General features: G+C 37.5%; 1 protein-coding gene across 2 annotated transcripts in view; it reads right to left on the bottom strand.

Moving 5' to 3' along the window:
* LOC123876759 (protein trachealess) overlaps positions 1-25,815 on the bottom strand; it is an 87,970-nt gene that overhangs the window by 23,332 nt on the left and 38,823 nt on the right. For both annotated transcript variants that reach the window (XM_045923117.1, XM_045923118.1), the window contains 3 exons: positions 12,228-12,304; positions 8,553-8,642; positions 1,617-1,785 (listed from right to left, as the gene is read on the bottom strand). In XM_045923117.1, the coding sequence (XP_045779073.1) occupies positions 1,617-1,785; positions 8,553-8,642; positions 12,228-12,304 (336 nt within the window). The remainder of the gene's footprint in view (positions 1-1,616; positions 1,786-8,552; positions 8,643-12,227; positions 12,305-25,815) is intronic.

Here is a 25,815-nt window from a genome sequence, read left to right on the forward strand (position 1 = left end):
GACCATGTCAGGGCATCGCAAATACATATTTAGTATTTGTTGTAAAATATGGTAATTAAAATTTAAAATACAATTAAAATTAAAATAAACAAATTGTCATTACTAAATATTAATGTTATCAATTTTCATTTTATCTATCTATCTATTAGTAATATAATCGTCTTTACGCGCCTTACTTCTACAAAACAAAATCGTGTAAAAATGCAATCATAAGCAGTGTCAGTTTTTCCACCGCCCTGTAAGTATTTAAGAGGGCTCTTTCCGTCACTCGTTTCATACAATCGTAGTTCCAATTTCATTTGAATATTAAGCAACCAAAGTCCATGAAATTTTGCAGACATATTCTAGAAACTAATATCTATGTCTGTGGTTTACCAGATTTCTGTTAAAATATTCGGTTTCAAAGTTAAGCGGTCTTAAAAATTTTCATACAAATCTCAAAGATTTGTATGAAAATTTTAAAACTACATATTTTTAGAAAAATCTAAAACACCACAGACACAGATATTAGTTTCTAGAATATGTCTGTAAAATTTCATGGACTTTGGTTGCTTAATATTCAAATGAAATTGGAACTACGATTGTATGAAGCGAGTGACGGAGAGAGCCCTGTTAATTTCGTGGACTAGACTAGTTGGGTTCGCTAGCATCATTTGCAGGTGTAAATAACATCTAACTACATTTGAAATTCCAATCCACCTACAGCCGGATGCGATTGAAATCCGCAAATGATCGCTGGTTAGGAATTTAGCACATAATTGTAGTTTAGATTTCATTCAACAATGGACCAGGCATCGCTGTTGAACTCACGTACCTACATCAATACAACTAGATACCTACCTAACAGTGTTTGTTAGATCCGATTATTATGGACCACAAATTCACGGAAATCCGTACTTATAGCACAGAATATTAACTACTAGAGGATGCCCGCGACTTCGTCCGCGTCGATGTAGGTTTTTGAAGATCCCGTGGGAACTGTTTGATTTTCCGGGATAAAAAGTTGCCTATGTCCGTCTAAGCGTATATATTAGCTTACCGTGCACCAAATTTTGTCAGAATCGGTTAAATTGTTGGGCCGTGAAAAGGTAGCAGACAGACAGGCAGACACACTTTCGCATTTATAATATTACTAGAGGATGCCCGCGGCTTCGCCCGCGTGGAGTTTGGTTTTTTTTAAATCACTCTTCAATTTTCCGGGATAAAAAGTAGCCTATGTCCTTCCCCAGGATGTATCCCAAGTCTGTACCAATTTCATTAAAATCGGTTCAGTGGTTGGACCGTGAAAGCGTAGCAGACAGACAGACAGACAGACAGACAGACAGAAAGACAGACAGACAGACAGGCAGACACACTTTCGCATTTATAATATTACTAGAGGATGCCCGCGGCTTCGCCCGCGTGGAGTTTGGTTTTTTTAAATCCTGTAGGAACTCTTCAATTTTCCGGGATAAAAAGTAGCCTATGTCCTTCCCCAGGATGTATCCCAAGTCTGTACATTAAAATCGGTTCAGTGGTTGGGCCGTGAAAGCGTAGCAGACAGACAGACAGACAGACAGACAGACACACTTTCACATTTATAATATTAATATGGATTTTTGAATTTACATACTTACCGTCAGGGTTATTAGTTCCATGCTGACTGCCCTCCTCGCTCCCTGAGGCGGGGCTGTTCAGGCCGGTGCCGCCCGACCTGCCCGCTAAGGACAGGCCCAGCTGTTCTGCAATCTCCCCGTGATCAGCCTGGTGGATGTAGTCGAATATACTGCTGCCCGTCATCTCTACCTGAGAACAAAGACATCAACACATTACAAATAACAACGAAAGAACACAAAGAACAGATCTATTTCCTTCTATCAGGAACACCTATTATTTTTAAAGTTCCGTACCTCAAAGGGAAAAAAGGAACCCTTATAGGACCACTTCGTTGTCTGTCTGTCGTGTCTGTCAAGAAAACCTATAGGATACTTCCCTAGAATCATGAATTTATAGGTGACCTACCTATAAATTCATGATTCTAGGGAAGTATCCTATTATAGCATAAGTAAAGGAAAATTGTTTGGTTACATGACAAAAAATATTAAAATGTGTTTTGAATGAACAGATAATTAGTATTTTCAATTTTCAAGATAACTATACCAACTGGGTATCATAATATGAAAGGGCTTTATTTGTCCATTCTAAAACAGATTTTTAATTATTTTAGTTTTTGATTTATCGTGCAAAATGTCAAAAAAAAAATACCCGAGTATGGAACCCTCGGTGCGCGAGTCTGACTCAGACTTGGCTGGTTTTTTTAGATTCAGACCATAGCCTAAAGAAATTATGAAATTGGCCCTTAGTCAATTAAAAATTGCATATGATTTTGAAAATATTCTCAATTACTTTTTTTGGCTGAAGCTGAAATCGATTTTTTTGTCTTTCACATCTTTTCTACTGTGTATTCCTTCGTCCTCATTTTACTATGGCTGGAGATTTTTTTTACGAAAAAGAAACAATTGGATTTAAAAGTGATTGAAACTAGAAACATACCTACCAAAGCCCCTAAATGTACTTTACTATCGACACATGATGTACCTTATGCAAATTCCATTAGGGTTCAAATTACCAAAGCTCAACCATAGTCAAATGAAGACAGCTCACGTACGGTCATAGTTATGAATGAACCAACTGTTATCATACATCGCATGGCAGGTGGTGTTACAAACGACGGTGAACAAGGCGAACTAGAACCTGCGCAAACAACCTCGAATACTGGAAAGCCGACTTTTAAAGTGAAATTAAATGAACATGATTCTTTTGACGATAAGATTGTTTGTAACATCAAGGATGGGAGTTATGAAAATGATAGGCTGCGGGGATTTAACAATTATGTTTCTGACGCCATTTATAAAACTGAATTCAAAGAATTAACTTCCTGTCAAGCTGAATTTAAACTAGATGAAAAATTTAGTGGCAGAAATGATACGAGTAAAATTACTGTCTCCCGTTTATTAGAATTATCTAGTGTCTGTCTATTAGAATTATAAATGAAACGGAAAACTTTTCAGGATATTAGAATCACACAAATATTTATATTTCTGAATAGTTAAAAGATGGTTTATCCGACACAATATAATTAACTGTTTTTATTTAAGATATCCTTAAATAGTATACCAAAGAGTATACCTATAAGACCTACCTACTTGCATGGTTCTAGATCAACGGGAATTAGGTAGGTTTTCTTGACAGAAACGACAGAAAGACAGACAGACAGATACCCAAGTGATCCTATAAGGGTTTCTTTTTTCCTTTTGAGTTACAGAACCCTAAAAAGAATTCACGTAAACTTTTGTGTGAGATACAGTAGGATTCTAAGTAGGTACGAGAACCCACCTACCACAGTGCAAAACAGTGAACAGTGCAAAACAAAATCATCTACACAGGTGCATAAAAGAATTCGAAGAACGTAGAAATTATCTTGATTGTCATTGACCATCGATTGGAAACTATCTAACTTTCTTGCTCCTTTCACGGCGTATGCAAATGTTTTCTTTAAATAAATTTATCAAATATAATTGTGAGATCCTATTAAGCATTCAGCAGTCGTGTATCCGCAGTGGCGCTGTGCATGTCAATAGCGCGAACAATGGTGACGTTACGGTGGTCGCTTCTGGGAAAGATCCTAAGCATTTTATGGCGTTTACCGATTCAACGATTGAGCTGAGGGCCCACAAATTTGATGCTGTTGACAGGTGATTTTGATGTTGAATATGTTATGTGACTGTTGGCTGTTATGTTGTGACTTATGATCTTTGCAATCATCATGATCAACCCATTGCCGGCCCACTACTGAGTACAGGTCTCCTCTCAGAATGAGAAGGGTTCAGGCCGTAGACTGCTACGCTGGCCCAATGCGGATTGGCAGACTTCACACACCTTTGAGAACACGGAGAATTCTCAGGCGGGCAGATTTCCTCACAATGTTTTCCTCCACCGTTACATTGACCGTCTAATATTTTATGTAACTTGTGGTAATGTAGTCCCACTTATTTTCGAAGTTATGTAAGTACGTTTTAAGCAATTTTTAAAGGCTGCTGCTGCTCTCCATAATGTTCTCAAAGGTGTGTAAAGGTTAAGGTCTGCTGATTCACACTTGGCCAGCGTGGCGGACTTGGAACCCCTTCTTATTCTGAGAGGAGATCCACGCTTAGGAGTGGGCTGACAAACGAGTTGAAATGGTAATGAATGATAGCATCAACGATTTAAAACTTCAGAAGAAAATATTTCCATGCTGAATTTGCAAAATTTTAGCTAACGTTCGAGAACAGCTTCATTATTATGGGAAAGATCTAATTTATAAAACATTTGACCTTAGTGAGACTTCAAAGTACTAACATTCGTGTGGAAGTGAATATTAACATCAAAATTGAATGAAAATGATGATAGATTCTTAAAATCACTCACCCACCCATAATATCAAATGAAATAACAGGAATTTTTTAGATGTATTTACCAAACATAAGTTACATCAGTAGGTAGATAAGCAACATAGGCGATAAAAGAAAGGCAAGAATAGATGGAAGTTTATATGTCTGAGAAATCATGTCCATAACTCGCAAAGTAGATAGGTACGTCCATAACTCACAATAATGAATAGACAAGAAGCATCACGTAAATGATTTCCAAAACGAAGGGTCGAAGCATGTAAAACAAAAAGTAAAATATCCATTTTCTGATTTAAGTATCCATAGAAAATACGATTTCGGATTTCCTATTGTCGACGTTATCATCAGTCTTTAGGGGTCCCGAAAAAATGGCGGCAGAATTTAATATAACAGCAGCAAGGCTTATAAGGAGGCTATAAGAAAGTTGTGTCTGCTTATTTACCAGGAAGTTTATGTATTTTACGTCTATACACACCGACGCCTAATGTCCATATGTAAACAGCCTTGTACACGTTGGACCAAGGTACTCGGCCAATGCACCTTAAGCCGTAGCTCGTCAGACTCGGTTATTTTTACTAATATCTGATACAAACTGTTAAGCCTACAAGTATGAGTTGAAATCTCGTTCATCGTATGTATGGGATCTTGAAACCACCGCAATACTCCTACTACTGTATGAATAATGGAAATGGATCACGACCCTCACCAATGAGGAATATGATGCAGAGCGAGGACTCGTCTAATACACTCGGCGAACGTTTACAAACACATTTGGCAGACATTTCTCGCTTGTAGCCAGTGCTGACTTTTACGGGGTTTTAACAAAGAACCATCAATTTGAACAGCAGTTTTACTCATTGGCCAGCACTTGCTAAACGCTTTGGGCCAACGTGTATAGGAGCCTTTGGATGTTTGGGCCTCATTTGTGTGAGTGTTTGGGGGGTGTGTGAGTATTCCAGCATTAGAATGAAGAGCACGCGCGCGCCTTGCCCGGGACGTGACTAGCATATCTCATTTCTCTTTCCCCCCGTCCGTTGTCTCCCTCACACCACCCTCCAGCCATTTTGAATCAACTGTTTCTCAGTTTTCAGATCTTTTCCTCCTTTCCTTTAATTTCGTAATGTTTAATTTCATCTGGATGTAAATTTTTCCATTTTCGCGAGAATAAATTTTTTCGTGAAAATTATTTTGAAATGTCTTTTAAAAAAAGGAAGTTGAAATCAAGAATATTTTTTTCAAATACCTATCCAAGTTCCAGTTGCATGACAGGCGGTCAAAGTAACGGTTACCCTTACATTTGACCGACATACAGTAGGTAAGTGAGTCTGTCTTTTGACAAAAAATGTAATTATCCTGAATCTATGCAGACGAAATCGCGAGCATCATCTAGTGTTGTATATTCAAAAGTTCTAAGAGGAATCTTATTTGAAATTTTGAATAATTCACATTTTTTTCGCAGTCTATGAAAATCGTAATACGCTCTTCTGCCGTCTTAAACTAACAAGCCGTGAACTGTAAAAATGCTTTATGGGTTTTTGTCAAAAACAATGTATTTAAAAGCTCCCACATTTTTTGGCAATAACTCAAAAATATTTTGCAGTTAACAGTTCTTAGTTAAAGGACAGCATTGTGACTTTCATAACTATGTCACAAGAAGTATTAAAAGCCACAATAATTCTAGTTTAAGTAATAAGCTTCATTCATAGTTTGACTGTTTCACAGGCGAGCAGAGACGCAGACGAGATAGTATCACCAGCGTTAAGCCACTGATCTCAGATAACGCTCACGTGTGTGTACGTGGGCTTAACGTTGTATCAGACTTAAGTACATACAGAACCTACCCATTATGCCTATTGTCGACTTTTGCCTTGTCCTAGCTAGCTGATGCCCGCGACTTCGTCCGCGTGGGTTTAGGTTTTCCGAAATCCCGTGGGAACTCTTTAATTTTCCGGGATAAAAAGTAGCCTTGTGCTAATCCAGGATAATATCTACCTCCATTCCAACATATACACACACACACACACACACACATACACACAAACTTTCGCTTTTATAATATTAGTGTGATAGTGTGAAGTGTGATAGTGTGAAGTGTGATAGAGAAAGAGCCTGTGAGGGTCAGACCTTCGTTATTTTATAAAAGCTGAAAGTTCCTCTGCGTATTGTCCCCAACACAGGTAGGAACGATCAGCGACTATGAAGTTTGGATCATCGTGGCTTTAGCAGATTACAGGTAACTAAGGTAAATTCGTCAAAACAATGTAATTTTTTAGGGTACCGTACCTCAAAAGGAAAAACGGAACCCTTATAGAATCACTTTGTTGTCTGTCTGTCTGTCTGTCCGTTCGTCCGTCCGTCGTGTCTGTCAAGAAAACCTATAGGGTATACCTAGGTACTTTCCGTTAACTTACTCGTAGAATCATGAAAGGCAGGTAGGTAGGTCTTATAGCACAAGTAAAGAAATAAATCCGAAAACCGTGAATTTGTGGTTACCTACATCACAGAAAAAAAAATTAAAATGTGTTTCAATTTTCAAATTAAGATAACTATACCAAGTGGGGTAGCGTATGAATTGAGCTTTACCTGTATATTCTAAAACAGATTTTTATTTATTTTTATGCATAATAGTTTTTGATTTATCCTGCAAAATGTCAGAAAAAATATCCTAGTACGGAACCCTCAGTGCGCGAGTCTGACTCGCACTTCGCTGATTTTTTATATTAACTTCAGATAGAGTTGGTAAAACTAACATTGGACTTCGTCTGTGTTGGTGTTAGCTGGCGGTCGTGCTCTGCCTTTTTGGAGTGTTTTTTTTTTACTTTTATACTTGTATAGTTTAACTAACTTGTTACAAATAACTACAAACTTGACATTGGCCAATCTTTGTAAAGCCAGACGAGAGAGGAAAAAAAACTAACATTTAAATGCAAAAGAAACACCATAACGCGACCCTAATAAAAGCCTACATAATTCATTCATAGTTTGATTGATTAATTGCCTCTATGAATTTTCATTGACTTAATAATAGGTATTAGATACGCACTCAGTAGTAATAGAGTCATTTAATGAAAATAACGCATGAGTTCTTAGAACACGTCCGCCGTTCTAATGAGCATGCATACCGCGCGTTAATAATATCTATACTAATAAATGAAATTGGAGTGTCTGTCTGTAATTTCGAAATAACTACCTCATATTAAGCTCATATGGTTATTTGAACGATACCATAACTGAATCACACGTTTTTAAAATTTTTGTCTGTCTGTCTGTCTGTCTGTCTGTCTGTCTGTTTGAAAAGGCTAATCTTTGGAACGGCTGAACCGATTTTGACGGGACTTTCACAGGCAAGTAGAGGATTGACCAGGGCGTAAAATAGGCTACTTTTTTAACCGACTTTTAAAAAGGGAGTTGTGTTTTTCTACCTATGTACACCGAAATCTCCGAGATTTCTGAACCGATTTGCGTCATTTCTTTTTTAATCGATAGAGGAACTTTGCGACATTGTTTCATAAAAAATTGGGAGTCCAACTCCTCAATCCTGATGCTGCAGGGGATCTGACCAATCCACGCGGGCGAAGCTGCGGGCATCAGCTAGTTATAATTAAATCTCATTAAGTTCTCCTGCTAGATATTATAAAATGTGCAAATCTATTAGTATGTAGAGACTTGGCAGACACTTATAGTTTTTTTTTTTTTTTTGTTTAAAAGGTGGCTTGATCGAGAGTGTTCTTAGCTATACCTAATCCAAGAAAATCGGTTCAGCCGTTTGAAAGTCATTAGAGGTTTTGTGTCGGGGGTTTTTAAATTTTTCAATTGAAAATATGTTATTTATTTATTTTATTTATTTATTTGTACCAGAAAGTTGTAACAATATAAATAAAAGGAAAGAAAAAGTGGATAGGGAAGCACTTATCTCTATAAGAGATCTCTACCAGTGACCCTTGGCAGTGCGAGAGGTTGTAAATGGAGTAGAATAGGTACAGCAAAGATAGACAGTAATCATGAAAAATAAAAAATAAATATAGTAGATATTATGTTATAATATATACTTACAAATATTTATATATTAAAATAGAATATTATACTTAGTATGGAAAGAAACTAACGGTGAGTATAGGTACTTACTTGTGATAATCCTAAATATATAGATACAGTTTCAGATATGTACAGAAACCTCCCGTCCGCCGCCACCGACAACGCGAACCCGTCGAGAGACTGTGGACAAAGAAAAACATAGTTAATATAAGATTAATTTTTAATGCAACAGGTGGAGACAGCATAATATATAGATGTCAAACAAGTCATACTTAATTTAACAAGTGTAAATAAAAAATTTATAACACCCCCGACAAGTGAAGGTTACAGTAACTAGAAAAAAGCTGATAACGGCTGAACCGGTTTTCTTGGATTATAGCTAAGAACACTCTCGATCAAGACACCTTTCAAACAAAAAAAACTAAATTAAAATCGGTTCATTCGTTTAGGCGCTACGAAGCCATAGACAGATACACAGATACACACGTCAAACTTATAACACCCCTCTTTTTGGGTCGGGGGTTAAAAAATCACTAAGGACCTAATGAAACTAGGGGAATCTTAGGAAATTAGAGTTTTACAAAACTTACACGATGAATGATCTTTGTAATCATAACCTTGGAAAAGGTTAAATGCTTTTAGGTAAGATATGCCTTGTTGTTTTCTAATAATAATCGCAATTTTTTTGATAGAAGTTAAAATTGTGTATGGATTACGGAAGTTTCACAAATGGTCAAATCCTTGAATTATCTGAATTTACTCTAAAAAAATCTAATTCACGCAAAATTGTTCGAAAATCGATTACGCAATCGGAATGACCTACAAATCGTAAAATCGTAGCATGCGCGTCCTTATTTTTTTCTCAAAAAACGTACGTACAACTAGTCCCGCAACGTTGCACCGATTAAAAAAAATCGAATCAAGGAATCACGTAGCAGCCCGTTCTCGATCCACAATAGAAACCACAGCACCACAGTATTATAATGTAAGATTGCATAAAATTATATTGTTTACGTGAGCGAAATGAGAGTATTATAATCGATTTTTTTAGCATTCCGCGCCCGTTAGGCTGAAACGCGTTTTTTTATCGACACCGCACCGCGCCGTGCCGTTTGCAAACGCAAGAAAAATTTAGCGTTTCACTTTATAATTTCCTAAAATTAACTAGATAAAGAAATACTAGCCTAACGAAGAAAAGGCCTAAATCCAGCAGTCGATGACTACCTACAGGTTGAAATAATGATGGCTAAAAAAAATTCAGCGGTTGTACAGTTTTTCAGTAATCTTTTCGCCCATTCTCCGTCTTATGCCAATCAGTCATAACAATAGATAATCGATTAAAACAACGAAATTTCATCATCTAACCAACAGCAAGATTAGCTATTTCATCTATTATTTTTCTGAAGTTGCATTACTTTGAACACAGTTACGGAACCCGAATTACGTAGCCGTTCGCACTTGGCCGCGATTTTTAAGCAATCCTTTAACAAAATAGGTATCTAATATAAGTATTCAATTAATTTTGGTTATGAAATTTTTAGTGAAACCGGCAAAATTATTGAATTTTGATGTCGAAAGTTATGTGTTTAGACACAAGCGTGCGACAGGCTTTTGTTAAAAAAGTTATTGTATATTATATTTATAAAAAGCATGAAGTTAGCCAATTGTGTAACAAAGTCAAGTTCGATTGTGTTTTGGACGTTATCGGTAGTGATGAAAATAATAGGCCAAGAGTTGGTCATATATTTCTACAGTGTTTTATTCCATTAAAAGCCGGAACAAGAGGCTAATTATTTAATCGACTTCAAAAAAGGGGGAGGTTCCCAACTCTGCGCATATTTTTTTTTTTTGTAAATTGCATTGCTTGATTACAAATCAAATTACAAAAACATTAGAGAGTATTTAAAGATTAATTATAGAGAGGCATATTCGCCCAGCGAATAATCTCTTAAAATAAAGATTAAAAAAAAAAGATTAATTAATTTAGATGAAGATATTTCACAGCGAATTATTTCAATTTATGCCTACATACAACTTGGCAGGGCAATTCCAAACAATCTAATCACAATTAACATTGCTATTCATAATTTTTATAATAATGTTAGCACTTAAAGAATGTTATAATATTTTATAAGATTTCACTGATAACACTAGCCGATACCCACGACTTCACCCGCGTGGATTTAGGGTTTTCGAAATCTCTTGGGAACTCTTTGATTTTCTGGGATAAAAAGTAGCTTATGTGCTAATCCAGGATATTATCTATCTCCATTCCAAATTTCAGCCAAATCCGTCTAGTAGTTTTGCGTGAAGGAGTAACAAACATACATACCCACACACACACACACACGCACACATACACACAAACTTTCGCCTTTATAATATTAGTGTGATAGTGTGAAGTGTGATAGTGTGATCTAAGGCCCATTGAAGTTTGTACGTACGAAATGTACAGACCTACACCTGCTCTTTGACTATAATCAGATTGATGAAAAAAAACTAACGGAAACAAAATTTCCGAGACGAACGATATCAGCTGTGAAGTTAAGAGGAGTCTCTCCATCACTCGTTTCATACAAACGTAGTTCCAATTTCATTTGAATATTAAGCAACCAAAGTCCATGAAATTTTGCAGACATATTCTAGAAACTAATATCTATGTCTGTGGTTTTCCAGATTTCTGTTAAAATATTCGGTTTCAAAGTTACGCGGTCTTAAAAAATTACATACAAATCTTTGAGCCCCTGTAATTTTAAAACTACATATTTTTAGAAAAATCTAAAACACCACAGACACAGATATTAGTTTCTAGAATATGTCTACAAAATTTCATGGACTTTGGTTGATATATGGATGGATTGATGATGGATATTCAAATGAAATTGGAACTACGATTGTATGAAGCGAGTGACGGAGAGAGCCCTGTTAAAGTGTCAATCACATTATTACAATTACTGACCTTCAATATTTTTTTCGGTCCAATCTCCAATTGTACTAGATTCTTATATAGTTCAATACTTTCTCTATACCTACCTACTCTGTAACATAGTGTAGACTCTATTTTTTTGTGGTCCTCTATGAACTTTCAATTTGTTCTAAGCCGGTTTGGGTATTATTGTTTTTTACTACCTAGGTATGTCATTCATACTCAAAACAGGTTTTCCGTAAAGCGGTAGGCTTCTTTCTATATTTCGTGTTTTTCTTTTTCTATATAAAATAATAATAATAGGTGTTATGGCCATACCCACCTAGGTAGGTAGGTAGCGAGTTGAAATTTTCACAGAATGTGTGTTTGTATTACAGCTAAGTTTAACAACAAAATATATACGTATATAAGGTATTATTATTGTTATCTTTCTTTGAAAATTGAAAATACTAATTATATTTGTTCATGAAAACATTTCAATTGTTTTTTTTGTGATGTTACCACAAATTCACGGTTTCAGGTTTTTACCTATAAGAGTTATACCTACCTGCCAAATTTCATGATTCTAGGTCAACGAGAAGTTATACCCTACAGGTTTTCTTGACAGACACGACAGACGGACAGATGGACAGACAGACAGACAACAAAGAGATCCTATAAGGGTTCCATTTTCCTTTTGAGGTACGGAACCCTAAAAATAAATAAAAGGGTTATTTCTTGTTTGATTAGGTACGGAAACCTTCGTGTGCAAGTAAGTACGACTCGCATTTGACCGATTTTTTATCTTCAACGACAAATCGTGACGCAAGATACTGGCGTCAATAATAATGTGATCTTACCTGAAGGATGTGTGTGCCTTGGTGCTGCTCGAACAGCTCCATCGCAAGACTTGCAGCCGTCCGCCTGCTTTGTGCACCTGCAACAATCGACAACATCGTTACATAGTATGATCAACCCATTGCCGGCCCACTACTGAGAACGGATCTCTTCTCAGAGTGACAAAGATTTAGGCCATAGTCTGCCACGCTGGCCCAATTATACGGATTGGCAGACTTCACACACCTTTAAGAACATGGAGAACTCTCAGTCATGCAGGTTTCCTCGCGATGTTTTCCTTCACCGTTAAAGCAAGTGATATTTAATTGCTTAAAACGCACATAACTGAAGAGTAAGAGGTGCGTGCCCGGGATCGAACCCCCGACTTCCGATTAGGAGCCGGACGTTCTTAGATAGTATTTGGCTTTTATTAAGTACTATAGCTTATGCCAGCGAATTTGTCCGCGTGGACTACACCAAACCCCTTAGGGGTTTCAAAAATTCTTTCTCAGAATATTGTCGACGTCATAATAGCATAGCTGCATGCCTTTCAGCCCGTCGTCCAGTAGTTTGAGCTGTGCCCTGTGCCTTGATAAATCAGTCAATCAAGATTTCTGCTTAGATCCTATAAAAGTTAGATTTGTGCTAGTTTCAGAATATAAGCTAATGTGAAATAATGCTTAGCTTTCATTAGTAAGTAGAGAGGCACTACAAGAAGGCACAAGAGTGAATAGGCATCTTATAGGTAAACGCGTCCCATCTTAGGCCGCATCGTCACTTTCCATCAGGTGTGATTGTTGTCAAGCGCTTGCCTATAGTGAATAAAAAGTCCCTAATTATGAATACAATTTCATGAGTTAATACATGAACGCGAGACTAGTAGGAGAATATAAAGATGTATGCAAGAATATAAAAGCCTATAAACAAAAGGAAGCTCTCGTCACAAGCGGCGCGCGATAGCATCAGTGTCGGGTTACAACTTACAAGTTAGTACAACTTTTCTTTGACAGGAACTTTATGAGTCCCTTTGTTTTACCTACTGACTGATGAATATAACATCTACTATTATTAAATTGTTATAGTTTGTATGTTTATTTGTTTGTACATCACATCATGCAAAAAAATGCTAACGTTAAATTTTTGAATATAGGTACTTGATTCGCGTTTGGGTGCAATCAAATCTGCTGGCAAGTGATAATGCAGCCTAAGACAGAGCGCGCTTGTCTAGAAGATGCCTATTTATCCTTGACTTGAAGGATATTAGGATGCTTTCACAGCTTGACAACATATACCTACCTATTATTAAGCCGGCAAATTAAGCTAATAAAACTGTGAAGTGAAGAGGTTTCCTTAACTACTCATTAGTAAGGTAAGTATAATATTTATGATAACTGACCAGTAAAAAAATCTGAATTTAAATTTTAGTGGCCATAGCAGTACTTAGGTGTCTAAAAATATTGAACTTTATTGAGTTTTCTGAATGACGGCCAATTGTTATTAGTGGCTACACTTTTTGTTCATTGCATCAAAAAATTGCTAAAAATGTAGCCCATTTCTGAATTCAGGACAACGACATTCGTAATAACCAGTGAAAAAATGTATCCTCAAAATGACCAAGGTTAGCGACGCTTGGCAGACGTCTTCTAGTAGTTAAGTTCATATACCTACTACCTGGCTACCGTGGTGATACCATCGGTGTCAAGTTACTTGGCGGTGCTTTATGTGTCCCTTCCTTTCTATTCACTGACAGTATATTTTTAAGCCATTTTAAGTGAGAAAAGGGAAAAATCCGTACTAATATTATAAATGCGCAAGTGTGCTGTCTGTGTGCTAGTTTTTTACGGTTCATTCATTTAACCAATTTTGACGAAATTCGATACAGATCTGAATGGGGATGACCATAGACTATTTTGATCCCGGAAAATCAAAGATTTCCCACGGGACTTTTAAAAAACCTAAATCCACACCGAATAAGTGCTATTTGACATTGAGATAGCATTTGCATCTGGGAGACGGACAAAGGCTACTTTTTATCCCGGGAAAACAAAGAGTTCCATCTTTCCATCACCGTCTGAATGGCTCTGAGCTTTCTTATGAGACTCATAGTTAACGACCATGTCTTAGATCCGTAAGTATGTCATCATTGGCAACACGCACTGTTCAGACTTTTATCTTCATAATATGTAGTATTGAGGGCAGAGCCCCTCTGAAAAAGGACCCTGGATGGGTTCAAATTTCAAAACTAGGGCTTACTTACTTCTAATCACGAGCTGATAATAATTACTTAGATTAATTTTAACAGTTTTGAGGAATGGTAAAAGAAGGCCGTTTCAGAGTTTCAAAGTCTAGGTGCCATAAAGTTAACGACTTGGTTTTAAGTTGCCGGAATCAACATGCAGTTTTCCACGTTCACAACATTGAAAGTGACTCCAAAGACACGCAAGGACACGCCGTGCGTGGATCACGACCGGCGGAACGGACAGACGGACAGACAGACAGCAGAATGACATTAATAGGGCTCCGTTTTTACCCTTAGGGTACGGAACCCCAAAAACTGACTTACATGTTCCTTCCAAGTAAGCCCGCTTCCATCTTAGACTGCATCATCACTTACCATCAGGTGAGATTGCAATCAAGGGCTAATTTTGTATCGGCATAAAAAGTTAACGACTTGCTTCTAGGTTATCGGCATCAACATGCAGTTTTCCACGTTCACAACATTGAAAGTGACTCCAAAGACACGCAAGGACACGCCGTGCGTGGTCGTGACCGGCGGAACGGACAGACGGACAGACAAGCACGACCCGCGCAATATTACGATACTTAGCGCATTGCCCGTCACGAGTCTACGTTTTATATCACACTAGCCGATGCCCGCGACTTCGCCCGCGTGGATTTAGGTTTTTCGAAATCCCGTGGGAACTCTTTGATTTTCCGGGATAAAAAGTAGCCTATGTGCTAATCCAGGATATTATCTATCTCCATTCCAAATTTCAGCCAAATCCGTCCAGTAGTTTTTGCGTGAAGGAGTAACAAACATACACACACACACACACACACACACACACACACACACACACACACACACACACACACATACAAACTTTCGCCTTTATAATATTAGTGTGATTGTTTTAGAAGGCTATTCTTCATGTGAATATGAATGTTACAAGCAGAAGTTTAGGTGAAAACGATGTAACTTACATCGTTTTCAACCCCCGATCCAAAAAGAGGGGTGTTATAAGTTTGACGTGTGTATCTGTGTATCTGTCTGTGGCTTCGTAGCTCCTAAACTAATGAACCGATTTTAATTTAGTTTTTTTTTTGTTTGAAAGGTGGCTTGATCGAGAGTGTTCTCAGCTATAATCCAAGAAAATCGGTTCAGCCGTTTAAAAGTTATCAGCTCTATTCTAGTTAATGTAACCTTCACTTGTCGGGGGTGTTATAAATTTTTTATTTACACTTGTGTACAATAATGTTTCCGAGTAAATGACAGCTTTTAAAAAAGTTCAATTGTTTTTCTTGTCACCTAAACTTCTGCTGAAACCCTTATGTGGTCGACATCCAATGTATACTCGTACGAATCATTTCTGCTCAACGTTTCTGATACGAACCACTAAGGTATGGAATGTCCTTCCGGTGTCCGTGTTTCCTGCCAAGTAATGCTTAACTTTAATCCTTCGATGCAAGAGTGAATAGGCATCTTCTACGCAAGCACGCTCCTAACTATATCATTGCTCATCCTCTGTTTCTCAGGCATGATAAAAACCTAACGACCGCGACATCCTATTTAAAAAAATCGTACGACCCGTTTAAGTTACTTAGAGGCTGCCTCAAAAAATATAAGTTTTCGGTGGCTAATGTCCGCCATATTGTTTTTTTTGTGACGTCACCCACCCAGTGTCACTCTGACAATCAAGATGAATCTAACGTCACCTCGTTTATTACAACAAACGTGCCCGTTTAGGCTGCAGGTGCTGCAGGCGACGCCAAACACTTTTTAACACATAGGTACAAACATACACCCTAAAACATTACCCTCCTTCTGATGCAGTTGGGTATAGTAGCCTGAGAAATAAGCAGAAAAACATCTCTTTTGAACCCCTGATTCTAAAAAGGATGATGTTCAACGTAGAAAAACATGACGAAACGGTAGACAAAAGGAGCATTTCAAAAATTTTATTATAACAAAGGAATACGTTTATTTTAGTGAAGTGTGCGTAAAACACTGTTGTGTATGAAATACAAAATGCATATTGTTTAAACCACGCTGTCACAAGAAGCCCACCGTAACTTCGCTACAAAACAAAACAGAACAACTTTTGCTCTATGACTTTACCGAACTGTGGAGACTGCATGGTTTACAGTTTTTGCGGAAATTCCTCATTATCTCATTCAGCCAGCCTTTCTGTCATCGGGTGACAGAAGGGCTAACTCATTTTTTGCGCAACGGATCAGCCTGGCTGCCCAGCGTGGAAATGCAGCCACTATTCTTGGCACCATTCCACGCGGGCATGATTTTTTTTAAATTAAAAAAAGAATATAAGCCATTTTAATCATGATTTACATTCCCCTTTCACCTCCAACCAAGCGTAAAGCTTGTGCTAGGAGTGGGTACGACAATAGTGCAACGGCCCACCCGTTGCACTATTGTTTGAACCGCCGACCTTTCGGAATTCAGTCCACTCCTATAACCGTTGAGCTATTGAGGCTTAATTGGTGGTAATTAGTTGGCGCGCTCTTGAGAAGGTCTATGCCCACCTGTGGATGCAAACAGGCTGATTGATTGAAACCTTTCCAATGTGAGCACATTAGAATTTCTTACAATTAAATTCGAGCAAAGATAAAACAAAACAAGCAAAAGATAGATAAAACAAATTCGAGCAAAGATAAAATAAAGATAAAACAAGTACGAGTATTAGTGATATCGTATAAGTCTAATTCAAAAGCTTATAAAACTAAAAATAAGCTATTAAGATGTTCATTCATATTTCCTAGCAAAAACACTTGGAAAACATCAGAAAAATGCTATCAATAAGGACTAAAGATTAAACAGACAAATAAGGGATGTGACTCTACAGAATAGACATTCCGTCAACCTTTTAAGGTTCAATCCTTAATAGGACTATCCATAACAATAAGAAAGATGGCTGCCCTACAAAGCCGCAAGTCGGCGATATCAAAGCCGAGAAACCTCTGTTTTGTTGAATTAAATCGTAATAAAGCACACGCTCGGCCTATCGCGACATCGCGTGGGTTAAGGGTCTGGACGAACAGAGCGCGGCGAAAACGTCGTATGACGAAAATGTCTAACAAGAGTCCTCAAAGCTGCGAAGAATACGGGCATCACTGACGAGGTAGACTACGCAAGGAATTGACACCACTGGGTTTTATACACGAAGAAGATCACAACAAATTCTACGCTATAGAAAAGACAATATCCTTATTAGCAAAAGTACAGGATCAAACAGCATTCTGTGTGTAGATCAAAAACTAAGATTTTCTGACAACATTCGAGTGGTGTTTGCGCTTGTCAGATCGGTTTAAAAAAATAACTGTTACTAAAGCAAAATCTCTAATGGGAAATAAAATCACTTACCGATCTGTTTTATTAATTTACAGTTTATTATTTCAAGTTTTTTTTTTGTAGTTTGACTAAATAAATAAATGATGTTATTATTCGTATTTTTTTTGTTTCTCTTTCAAAAACTCCTGGAAAATTCAAATTTTTTCAATGTCCATTAATTACGAAAATTTACATCAGTAGTCTCTGCTATCATGACACGTCTCCACCCTAACCAAAAAATTCTTTAAAAGGTCCACTCTGCAAAATAAATAACATAAAAGCAAAAGATAACTGACTGGCTGGCTGATCTATCAACGCATAGCTCAAACTACTGGAGCGATTAGGCTGAAATTTGTAATGCAGATAACTATTATGACGTAATCATCCCCTAAGGAAGGTTTTTTTTTAAATTCAACCCGTAATGGAGTAAAATAGGGGTTTGAAAATTTATGTAGTCCATGCGGACAAAGTCATTGGATAAGCTAGTATTTTTTAGAGTTACGTGCATGAAGGCGCATGCCGCCGTTTTTCGGGTCATGACGTGACCAAATAAGCCAGACCTGCCCTTACGCGTTGTGTTTGCCCAGGCCTCAAATCCTACCTTAAGACCTATCGCGACATCGCACGGGTTAAATATAGTCGCGGCCCAAATGTAGCCATGTGAACTTTTGTTTTTATCAGTGTAAAATTTCAGGGCAGATTGGGTCACCCGATTGTATTTCGCTTTTTTGATGTCTAAACGATTTATATTGTTGATATACTGAACAACAAAGGTAAGTGATATTAAAACCTTGGTTAAAAGCTATTCCGTAATGTTGTCGAAACTGTCTCAAGGTTTTTCTCTAGTGGTAGGTAGTAATATCTCTTCTTAGATATTATGTTTATGGTTTCGATAAGTTCATGTAGTTTTTCAACATAAAGAATGACCCATTTAATGGATGTGTATAATCAAAATATTGGGCTGAGTTTGTGGGTTATTTTCAGACTAAGTATGGCGCGATTGGAACTCTCGTATCTTTAGATTCTTTAATAGATATTAAATTGACAACAAAAATAGTAATCATTATTACCTCACATTTAGAACATTTTTTTTAAATTTAGATAAATACAAGCTAGCCCTTGACTGCAATCTCACCTGGTGGAAAGTGATAATGCAGTCTAAGATGGAAGGGGCATGGCAGTTCTCATTAAACCCACACTCCCTTGATTTCTACGCGGCATCGTACCGGAACGCTAAATCGCTTGGCGGCACGGCTTGCCCGTAGGGTGGTGAGTAACTACTAGCTAGCCACGGCCGAAGCCACCTACCAGACCAGACCAGAAATTTAGAAATTATAAAATTCTAAACTCCTACCGGGAATCCATTATGGTGAACTCTCAGACATGCAGGTTACCATACGATGTTTTCCTTCACCGTTAAACCAACCATACCTACCTATAATAACTCCAAAAAGTTAAAGGCCCGGGATCGAATCTCTTACCTCCCGAATAAGAGCCGTGATAGTCTAGTGGTTCAGCCTAGATGTAATAAGCAAAACAATTTATATAGCTCTATCGTCCCCAAGCAAGAACAAATTTTTATTAAGGCCGCTAAGACTCGGCATAATTTTCTCATTACGCCCACCCAGTGTGGTATTACCCTTAAGTCTGATACAGGTCTCATAATGGCTGTAATTTCCGAAGCATTATACCAGTTACAAGTTAATAATGTTGTAATAATCCGTCGTTTATAAGAAATCCGTCTTTTATAAGAAACTAGCTGATGCCCGCGGCTTCATCCGCGTGGACTTAGGGATTTAAAAATCCCGTGGGAACTCTTTGAATTTTCAGGATAAAAGTAGGATATGTCACTCTCCAGGTCTTAACAGGGCTCTCTCCGTCACTCGTTTCATACAATCGTAGTTCCAATTTCATTCGAATATTAAGCAACCAAAGTCCATGAAATTTTGCAGACATGTTCTAGAAACTAATATCTGTGTCTGTGGTGTTTTAGATTTTTCTAAAAATATGTAGTTTTAAAATTACAGGGGCTCAAAGATTTGTATGAAAATTTTTAAGACCGCGTAACTTTGAAACCGAATATTTTAACAGAAATCTGGAAAACCATAGACATAGATATTAGTTTCTAGAATATGTCTGCAAAATTTCATGGACTTTGGTTGCTTAATATTCAAATGAAATTGGAACTACGATTGTATGAAACGAGTGACGGAGAGAGCCCTCTTAATAGCCCTTGCAAAAAATATCGTCGATCCGTTACGACGTGATTGGGTAAAGTTTAAGACCTGGAGAGTGACATACCTAGGTTATTTTTTGTCCCGGAAAATCAAAAAGTTCCCACGGGTTTTTCAGTAAGTAACTAATATCAATAAGTAGGTCAACTTTACTAACATTTTCTTCTTTTTTATTCTCATTTAGAGAGGTGGGTCGCCAATGCGACCATGTGGTTCTTGTAGGTCTAAATAATATTATTGTAATACTTAAAACTATATTATCTAAATAGCTACTATTTAAAGATTATTTCTGCGACTTATATTACTACAGACCATACACGTTTTGCTGCCTCGGTCGTCGGGTTTGCCAAAATAATGTCATGTCCTAACGTCCTTTCCGTAACTTCACTTCGGTCAAACTAACATTTTCGCAGTCGGATAAAGTTGGCCAATCAATCAATAGAGTTTAAGAGTGGGTTCGACCACAAAGGGCGTAATTCTTCATTAGATGCCCCGGTTCCGGTCAAGTGGCGCCCCCAGGGGTTGGTAATCAACGCGAGACTTGTATTATTTTTGAGGGGAAGTTTGTCTTTCGGGCATTTCTTTGAAGGAAATTCCAAGTTTACGGGTTTTTTTCGGAAGTTTCTGTGGCAAAAACCCGTTTTAATGCTTGATTTTTCTAAGCAATGGTTTCTGTTCGCCATCTAATTAGGTAGTAGGTGGTTATTGATTAGGACGGTAAAACCTAGATTTTTTCTTTTTCTTCCAACGAAATCTCGGGATACTTAATCTAAGCTGACTGACTGACTGATCTCTCAACAGCACAGCTCAAACTACTGGACGGATTGGGCTGAATTTTGGTATGCAGTTAGCTATTATGACGTAGACATCCGCTAAGGAGTTTTGAAAATGCAACCCTGTAAAATAGGGGTTTTAAAGTTGAAGTTGGGAGCGTAAGCTAGTATACCCACTGGTACTTATATTAAGATGAGATGTCAGTAGATAAAAATAGATATTCGACAATAAATACCTAAGTAAGTATAGTTTAGCTATCTCATGTTAAACAAAACTATCTTCCAGTTCGCCGCCCCTCGGTTTATTAGGCGTTGAGTCGTTATTTAATTTCGCCCTGTGAAAACACCCCCGGTCAATGTTAGCACTGTCCGAACACGTCGAAGTGGACAAATACCGCTAAATTATTACCTTTTCTGTCTAAACATTGGTGTTTTTCCCTATTTCCCAAGCGTTGTTGTCCAGAGGGTATAAAGTGAAACTCTCAAGTTGTGTAAGCCTGTGCATTAACTATGAGGTGAACCCACGGACTTCGAGTAGGTTAGATGGAGGCTTCGGCTATGGCTAGTTACCACCGTTTTTTTGTTTCGCTGTGGAATATGCATTTATGCACAAAAGTGGGTATATTAATATGTGGGACTCACTAGTAAACTACCGTAAGAAGGTACCTACTTTACCTACCGCCAAGCGATTTAGGGTTCCTTTGCAATGCCACATTTAATGTCGGTTTAATGAAAATGCCATACCCCTTCAAAGCTAGCCCGCTTCCACCTTAGACTGCATCAGCACTCACCACCAGGTGAGATCGCAGTCAAGAGTTAGTTGAATATTTGAAAAGAGCATCCGCAGAGTTTCTTGCTGGTTCTCCTCGGTAGGAATGGCATTCCGAACCAGTGACAAATTCTTTAGCACTTGTAAAAGTGCTTTTAAGTTAGTGCGTGGTGGTAGTGCATGTGGCTTGCTTGGTGGCTGGCTTTTCCTACATGTTTATCAGTAGAGGGCGGGCGGTGCATGCCGCGTGCTGCATGTTGCACCATACAGATTACTCGTACTTCGGTTTGGCGGATTATAGCAAATTAAGCTTTTGGTTCCTTGTATATCATGGACTTCCGCAAAATAACGCCTGCTTCTATACTACTTGTAAAAGTTTCATCGTGATCATGATCAACCCATTATCGGCCAACTTCCGAGGACAGGTGTTCTCTCAGAATGAGAAGGGTTTAGGCCATAATCCTCCACGCTGATCAAGTGCCGATTGGCATACTTCCCCACCTTTGAGTAAGTACATTATGGAGAACTCTCAATCATGCAAGTTTCCTCACCATGTTTTTCTTCACCGATAAAGTAAGTTATATATATAGAGGTCCCTGGGATCGAATCCCCGACCTCCCGAAAAGATGACGGTCTTAACCCAAGGCTGTCACTGCTATTTATTTTTAAAACTGATCATTGGGACTCATTGCAACCGTGAAATAGGTACTAAATCTATATGGATCCCACAAACTGAGTGCGAAATACCGAAAAATCAGGACAGCATAATGAATTGTAACTAGCCAATTACATGGGCGAATAACCCTTCACCCGGCGACCGGGGCCGAAGCGACCCCGATCGATACCAGATAAAAATGCCTACAAAGTACGGAAAATGTTGCTCATTCCCAACACGTACTGTCAATATAGAATGGCGATGATTGTGATGCACCGGCCGAGGGACAAAAATGGCGTTTCGGCTGCGGGATTGATAATAAACGGAAGCTATGGATAGTTTTGTGTCGACTATAATATTATGTAGAACTATACAACCTCATCCCCTTTTTGTTTCCTTCAAACTTTCGTTTTTTTTTTAATTTTGAGGGAATCATGTTTTTCAGGTATAAAAAGTAGCCTATATGCTGCCCTGGGATGCAAGCTAAGAAAGGATTTTTGTAAATTTCATGCCCTCCTTTCTTCAAACTTTCGTTTTTTTTTAATTTTGTGGGAATCATGTTTTTCAGGTATAAAAAGTAGCCTATATTCTGCCCTGGGATGCAAGCCAAGAAAGGATTTTTGTAAATTTCATGCCCTCCTTTCTTTAAACTTTCGTTTTTTTTTAATTTTGTGGGAATCATGTTTTTCAGGTATAAAAAGTAGCCTATGTTCTGCCCTGGGATGCAAGCCAAGAAAGGATTTTTGTAAATTTCATGCCCTACTTACTTCAAACTTTCGTTTTTTTTTTTTAATTTTGAGTGAATCATTTTTTCGAGATATAAAGTAGCCTATGTCCTGCCCTGGGATGCAAGCTAAAAAAGGTTTTTTATAAATTCGACACCTAAAATTTGTGTGAAAGACCATCATTTTTAGAATGAAGACATGAAAGAATAACAAGGTGAAAAGTAGGAAAGCAAACTTTTGTTAGTTTTGTAAGTAGGTACCTATTGTAAAACGTGTATTTGCAATGAATAAATTATGATTATGATTAAAGTTTACTTGTACCATAGAGAGTCAAAATCAATCAGAGTGCAAATAGAATTTAGAACAGATGGCTAAAAAACTGCATAATATAGTCCTTAATCTATTCAACCAAGCAAAAGATTGAAGACATAATTAAAAGAATAACAAGGTGAAACGTAGGTACTCTTTGAACCAATAGAACTTACTTGTACCGTAGAGTAGAGACTTAATCAAAGATGGATTAGAAGGGTTAACTTATTGAGACCAAGGTATTCATGAGTGTATTAAGAGATAAAAGGGGTTTCATGGGCTTATTATGAAAGTAATCAAGAGTGTTTAAGTATTTGTGGAATGAGGGATCTTCCTTATTATTAGATTCCTTTAATCTAATGCTGGGCGCAAATAACCTGGGCGCCTAGCTGTTCTAGCAGCCAAAGTTACACTACACTGGCCAAGTGCGCTTTGGCAGACTTTATACACCTTTGAAAACATTATGAAGAACTAAAGCATCCAGGTTTCCTCACGATATTTTCCTTCACAAATCATGCATATCTATATGCCTACAAAAAATTAATTGAAAAGCTAAACTAGAAAGGATTTGAAATAAATTTGATTGATTTTAATTAGTGATTTTGGTCATTAACAGGGCTCTCTCCGTCACTCGTTTCATACAATCGTAGTTCCAATTTCATTTGAATATTAAGCAACCAAAGTCCATAAAATTTTGGAGATATATTCTAGTGTTTTAGATTTTTCTAAAAATATGTAGTTTTAAAATTACAGGGACCAAAGATTTGTATGAAAATTTTTAAGACCGCGTAACTTTGAAACCGAATATTTTAACAGAAATCTGGAAAACCACAGACATAGATATTAGTTTCTAGAATATGTCTGCAAAATTTCATGGACTTTGGTTGCTTAATATTCAAATGAAATTGGAACTACGATTGTATGAAACGAGTGACGGAGAGAGCCCTCTTAATGTCAATTTTTTTTTTAAGTTAATTAGTCGCATCTTTACTTGCGTTGAAAGTCCAAGAAAAGCGAATTTTGTTTAGAATCCCAAACCAAAGCTTTGGCCGACAAGAAAAATGGTGAAAATCCAATATTTCGCGTGTGAGCCGGTGTCGCGGCGCGCTTTTCCTTATTTATTGTTATTTTTCTATTTCGCCGGCAGATGTGCCGTGCTATGATTTACGGACGCCCTGGTATTAGGATTTAGGAGTGAGAATTATAACCGGAAGGTCAACTTAGGTTAAACCGTTTTTTTTACTATATCTTTAATCATACATGTCTCGGAAATGGAATTTCAATATTTCGGGATGGTTTTTGATCATGAGCACGTCCTCTGGATATACCTACAGGATAATTGTACCTACGTATCTATACCTGTATTATCTATGCGACCTAACCATGGTACTCAATCGGATACCACAGAACACGGGCGCCTTTTATATTCTTAGACTGTAAAAGTGCTAAACTAAAAAAGAAAACTAAGGCCGACTACATTTTTTTTTTATTTCACAATTTTTAGTGGCCCCACTGTACTATAATATGCTATGCCCAGTTAAAACACTACTGTTTACTAAGCTGTTACACTGATCGCGAGCAATTTACTGTTAGGTATCCATTGAGGAGTTCTGTTCTCCATCTCCAAAGATATGGGCCACCTGCAAAGTGGCCTTTCAAAAAAAAATATCAGACGAGGAGTGGTATGTAAGATTAACTTTTTCGCTTTTGGTTTTGAAAGGATTTTACTGACAAAACTTTTTGTACATTGATCGATACTGAAATCACAAACCTAGAGATATTTAAAAAATCTATATGAAGGAAACAACAAGTCAAAAATCCCGGTAACACAGCACATCCTCCTCGCGAACCCTACACGCTATAAATCAAAGGTGCTACCGCGCGGCAGTATGGGGGACAGAACATGTGTTTACCACCCAGTTAATTTGTCGAATTTATCTGCTTGCCTCTCCGATATTGTATTGAGAAATATTGCCTTTCCTTGAGAAATGTTTCGACTCTACGATTTCTCTCATATTCTTATGTCTGAAAATTGAAAAATTCCTTTTGTTATATTAGTAAGCCACTAGTCTATTGCTGTGACTGTGTCCGCGTGGACTAGTTACATTCAAACCCCTATTTTTAACCCCTGACCCAAAATAAGGGGTGTTATAAGTTGGAAGTGTGTATCTGTCTATGGCATCGTAGCTCCTAAACTAATGAACCGATTTTAATTTAGTTTTTTTGTTTGAAAGGTGGCTTGATCGGGAGTGTTCTTAGCTATAATCCAAGAAAATCGGTTCAGCCGTTTGAAAGTTAGCAGCTCTTTTCTAGTTACTGTAACCTTCACTTGTCGGTGTTATAAATTTTTTATTTACACTTGTATCACTCAACGTTCGACCATATTAGGCCAAGCGAAACGTATATTAATAGCCAATCAAAATACATACAACTCAAAATAGGTACTATAACAATTTTAAAATTATTTGACACTAGCTGATACCCGCGACTTCGTTCGCGTGAATGTAGGTTTTTTAAAATTCCCGTGGGAACTCTTTGATTTTCCGGGATAAAAAGTAGCCTATGTGCTAATCCAGGGTA

Source organism: Maniola jurtina, chromosome 22 (genome assembly GCF_905333055.1).
Source record: "Maniola jurtina chromosome 22, ilManJurt1.1, whole genome shotgun sequence".
Taxonomy (NCBI): domain Eukaryota; kingdom Metazoa; phylum Arthropoda; class Insecta; order Lepidoptera; family Nymphalidae; genus Maniola; species Maniola jurtina.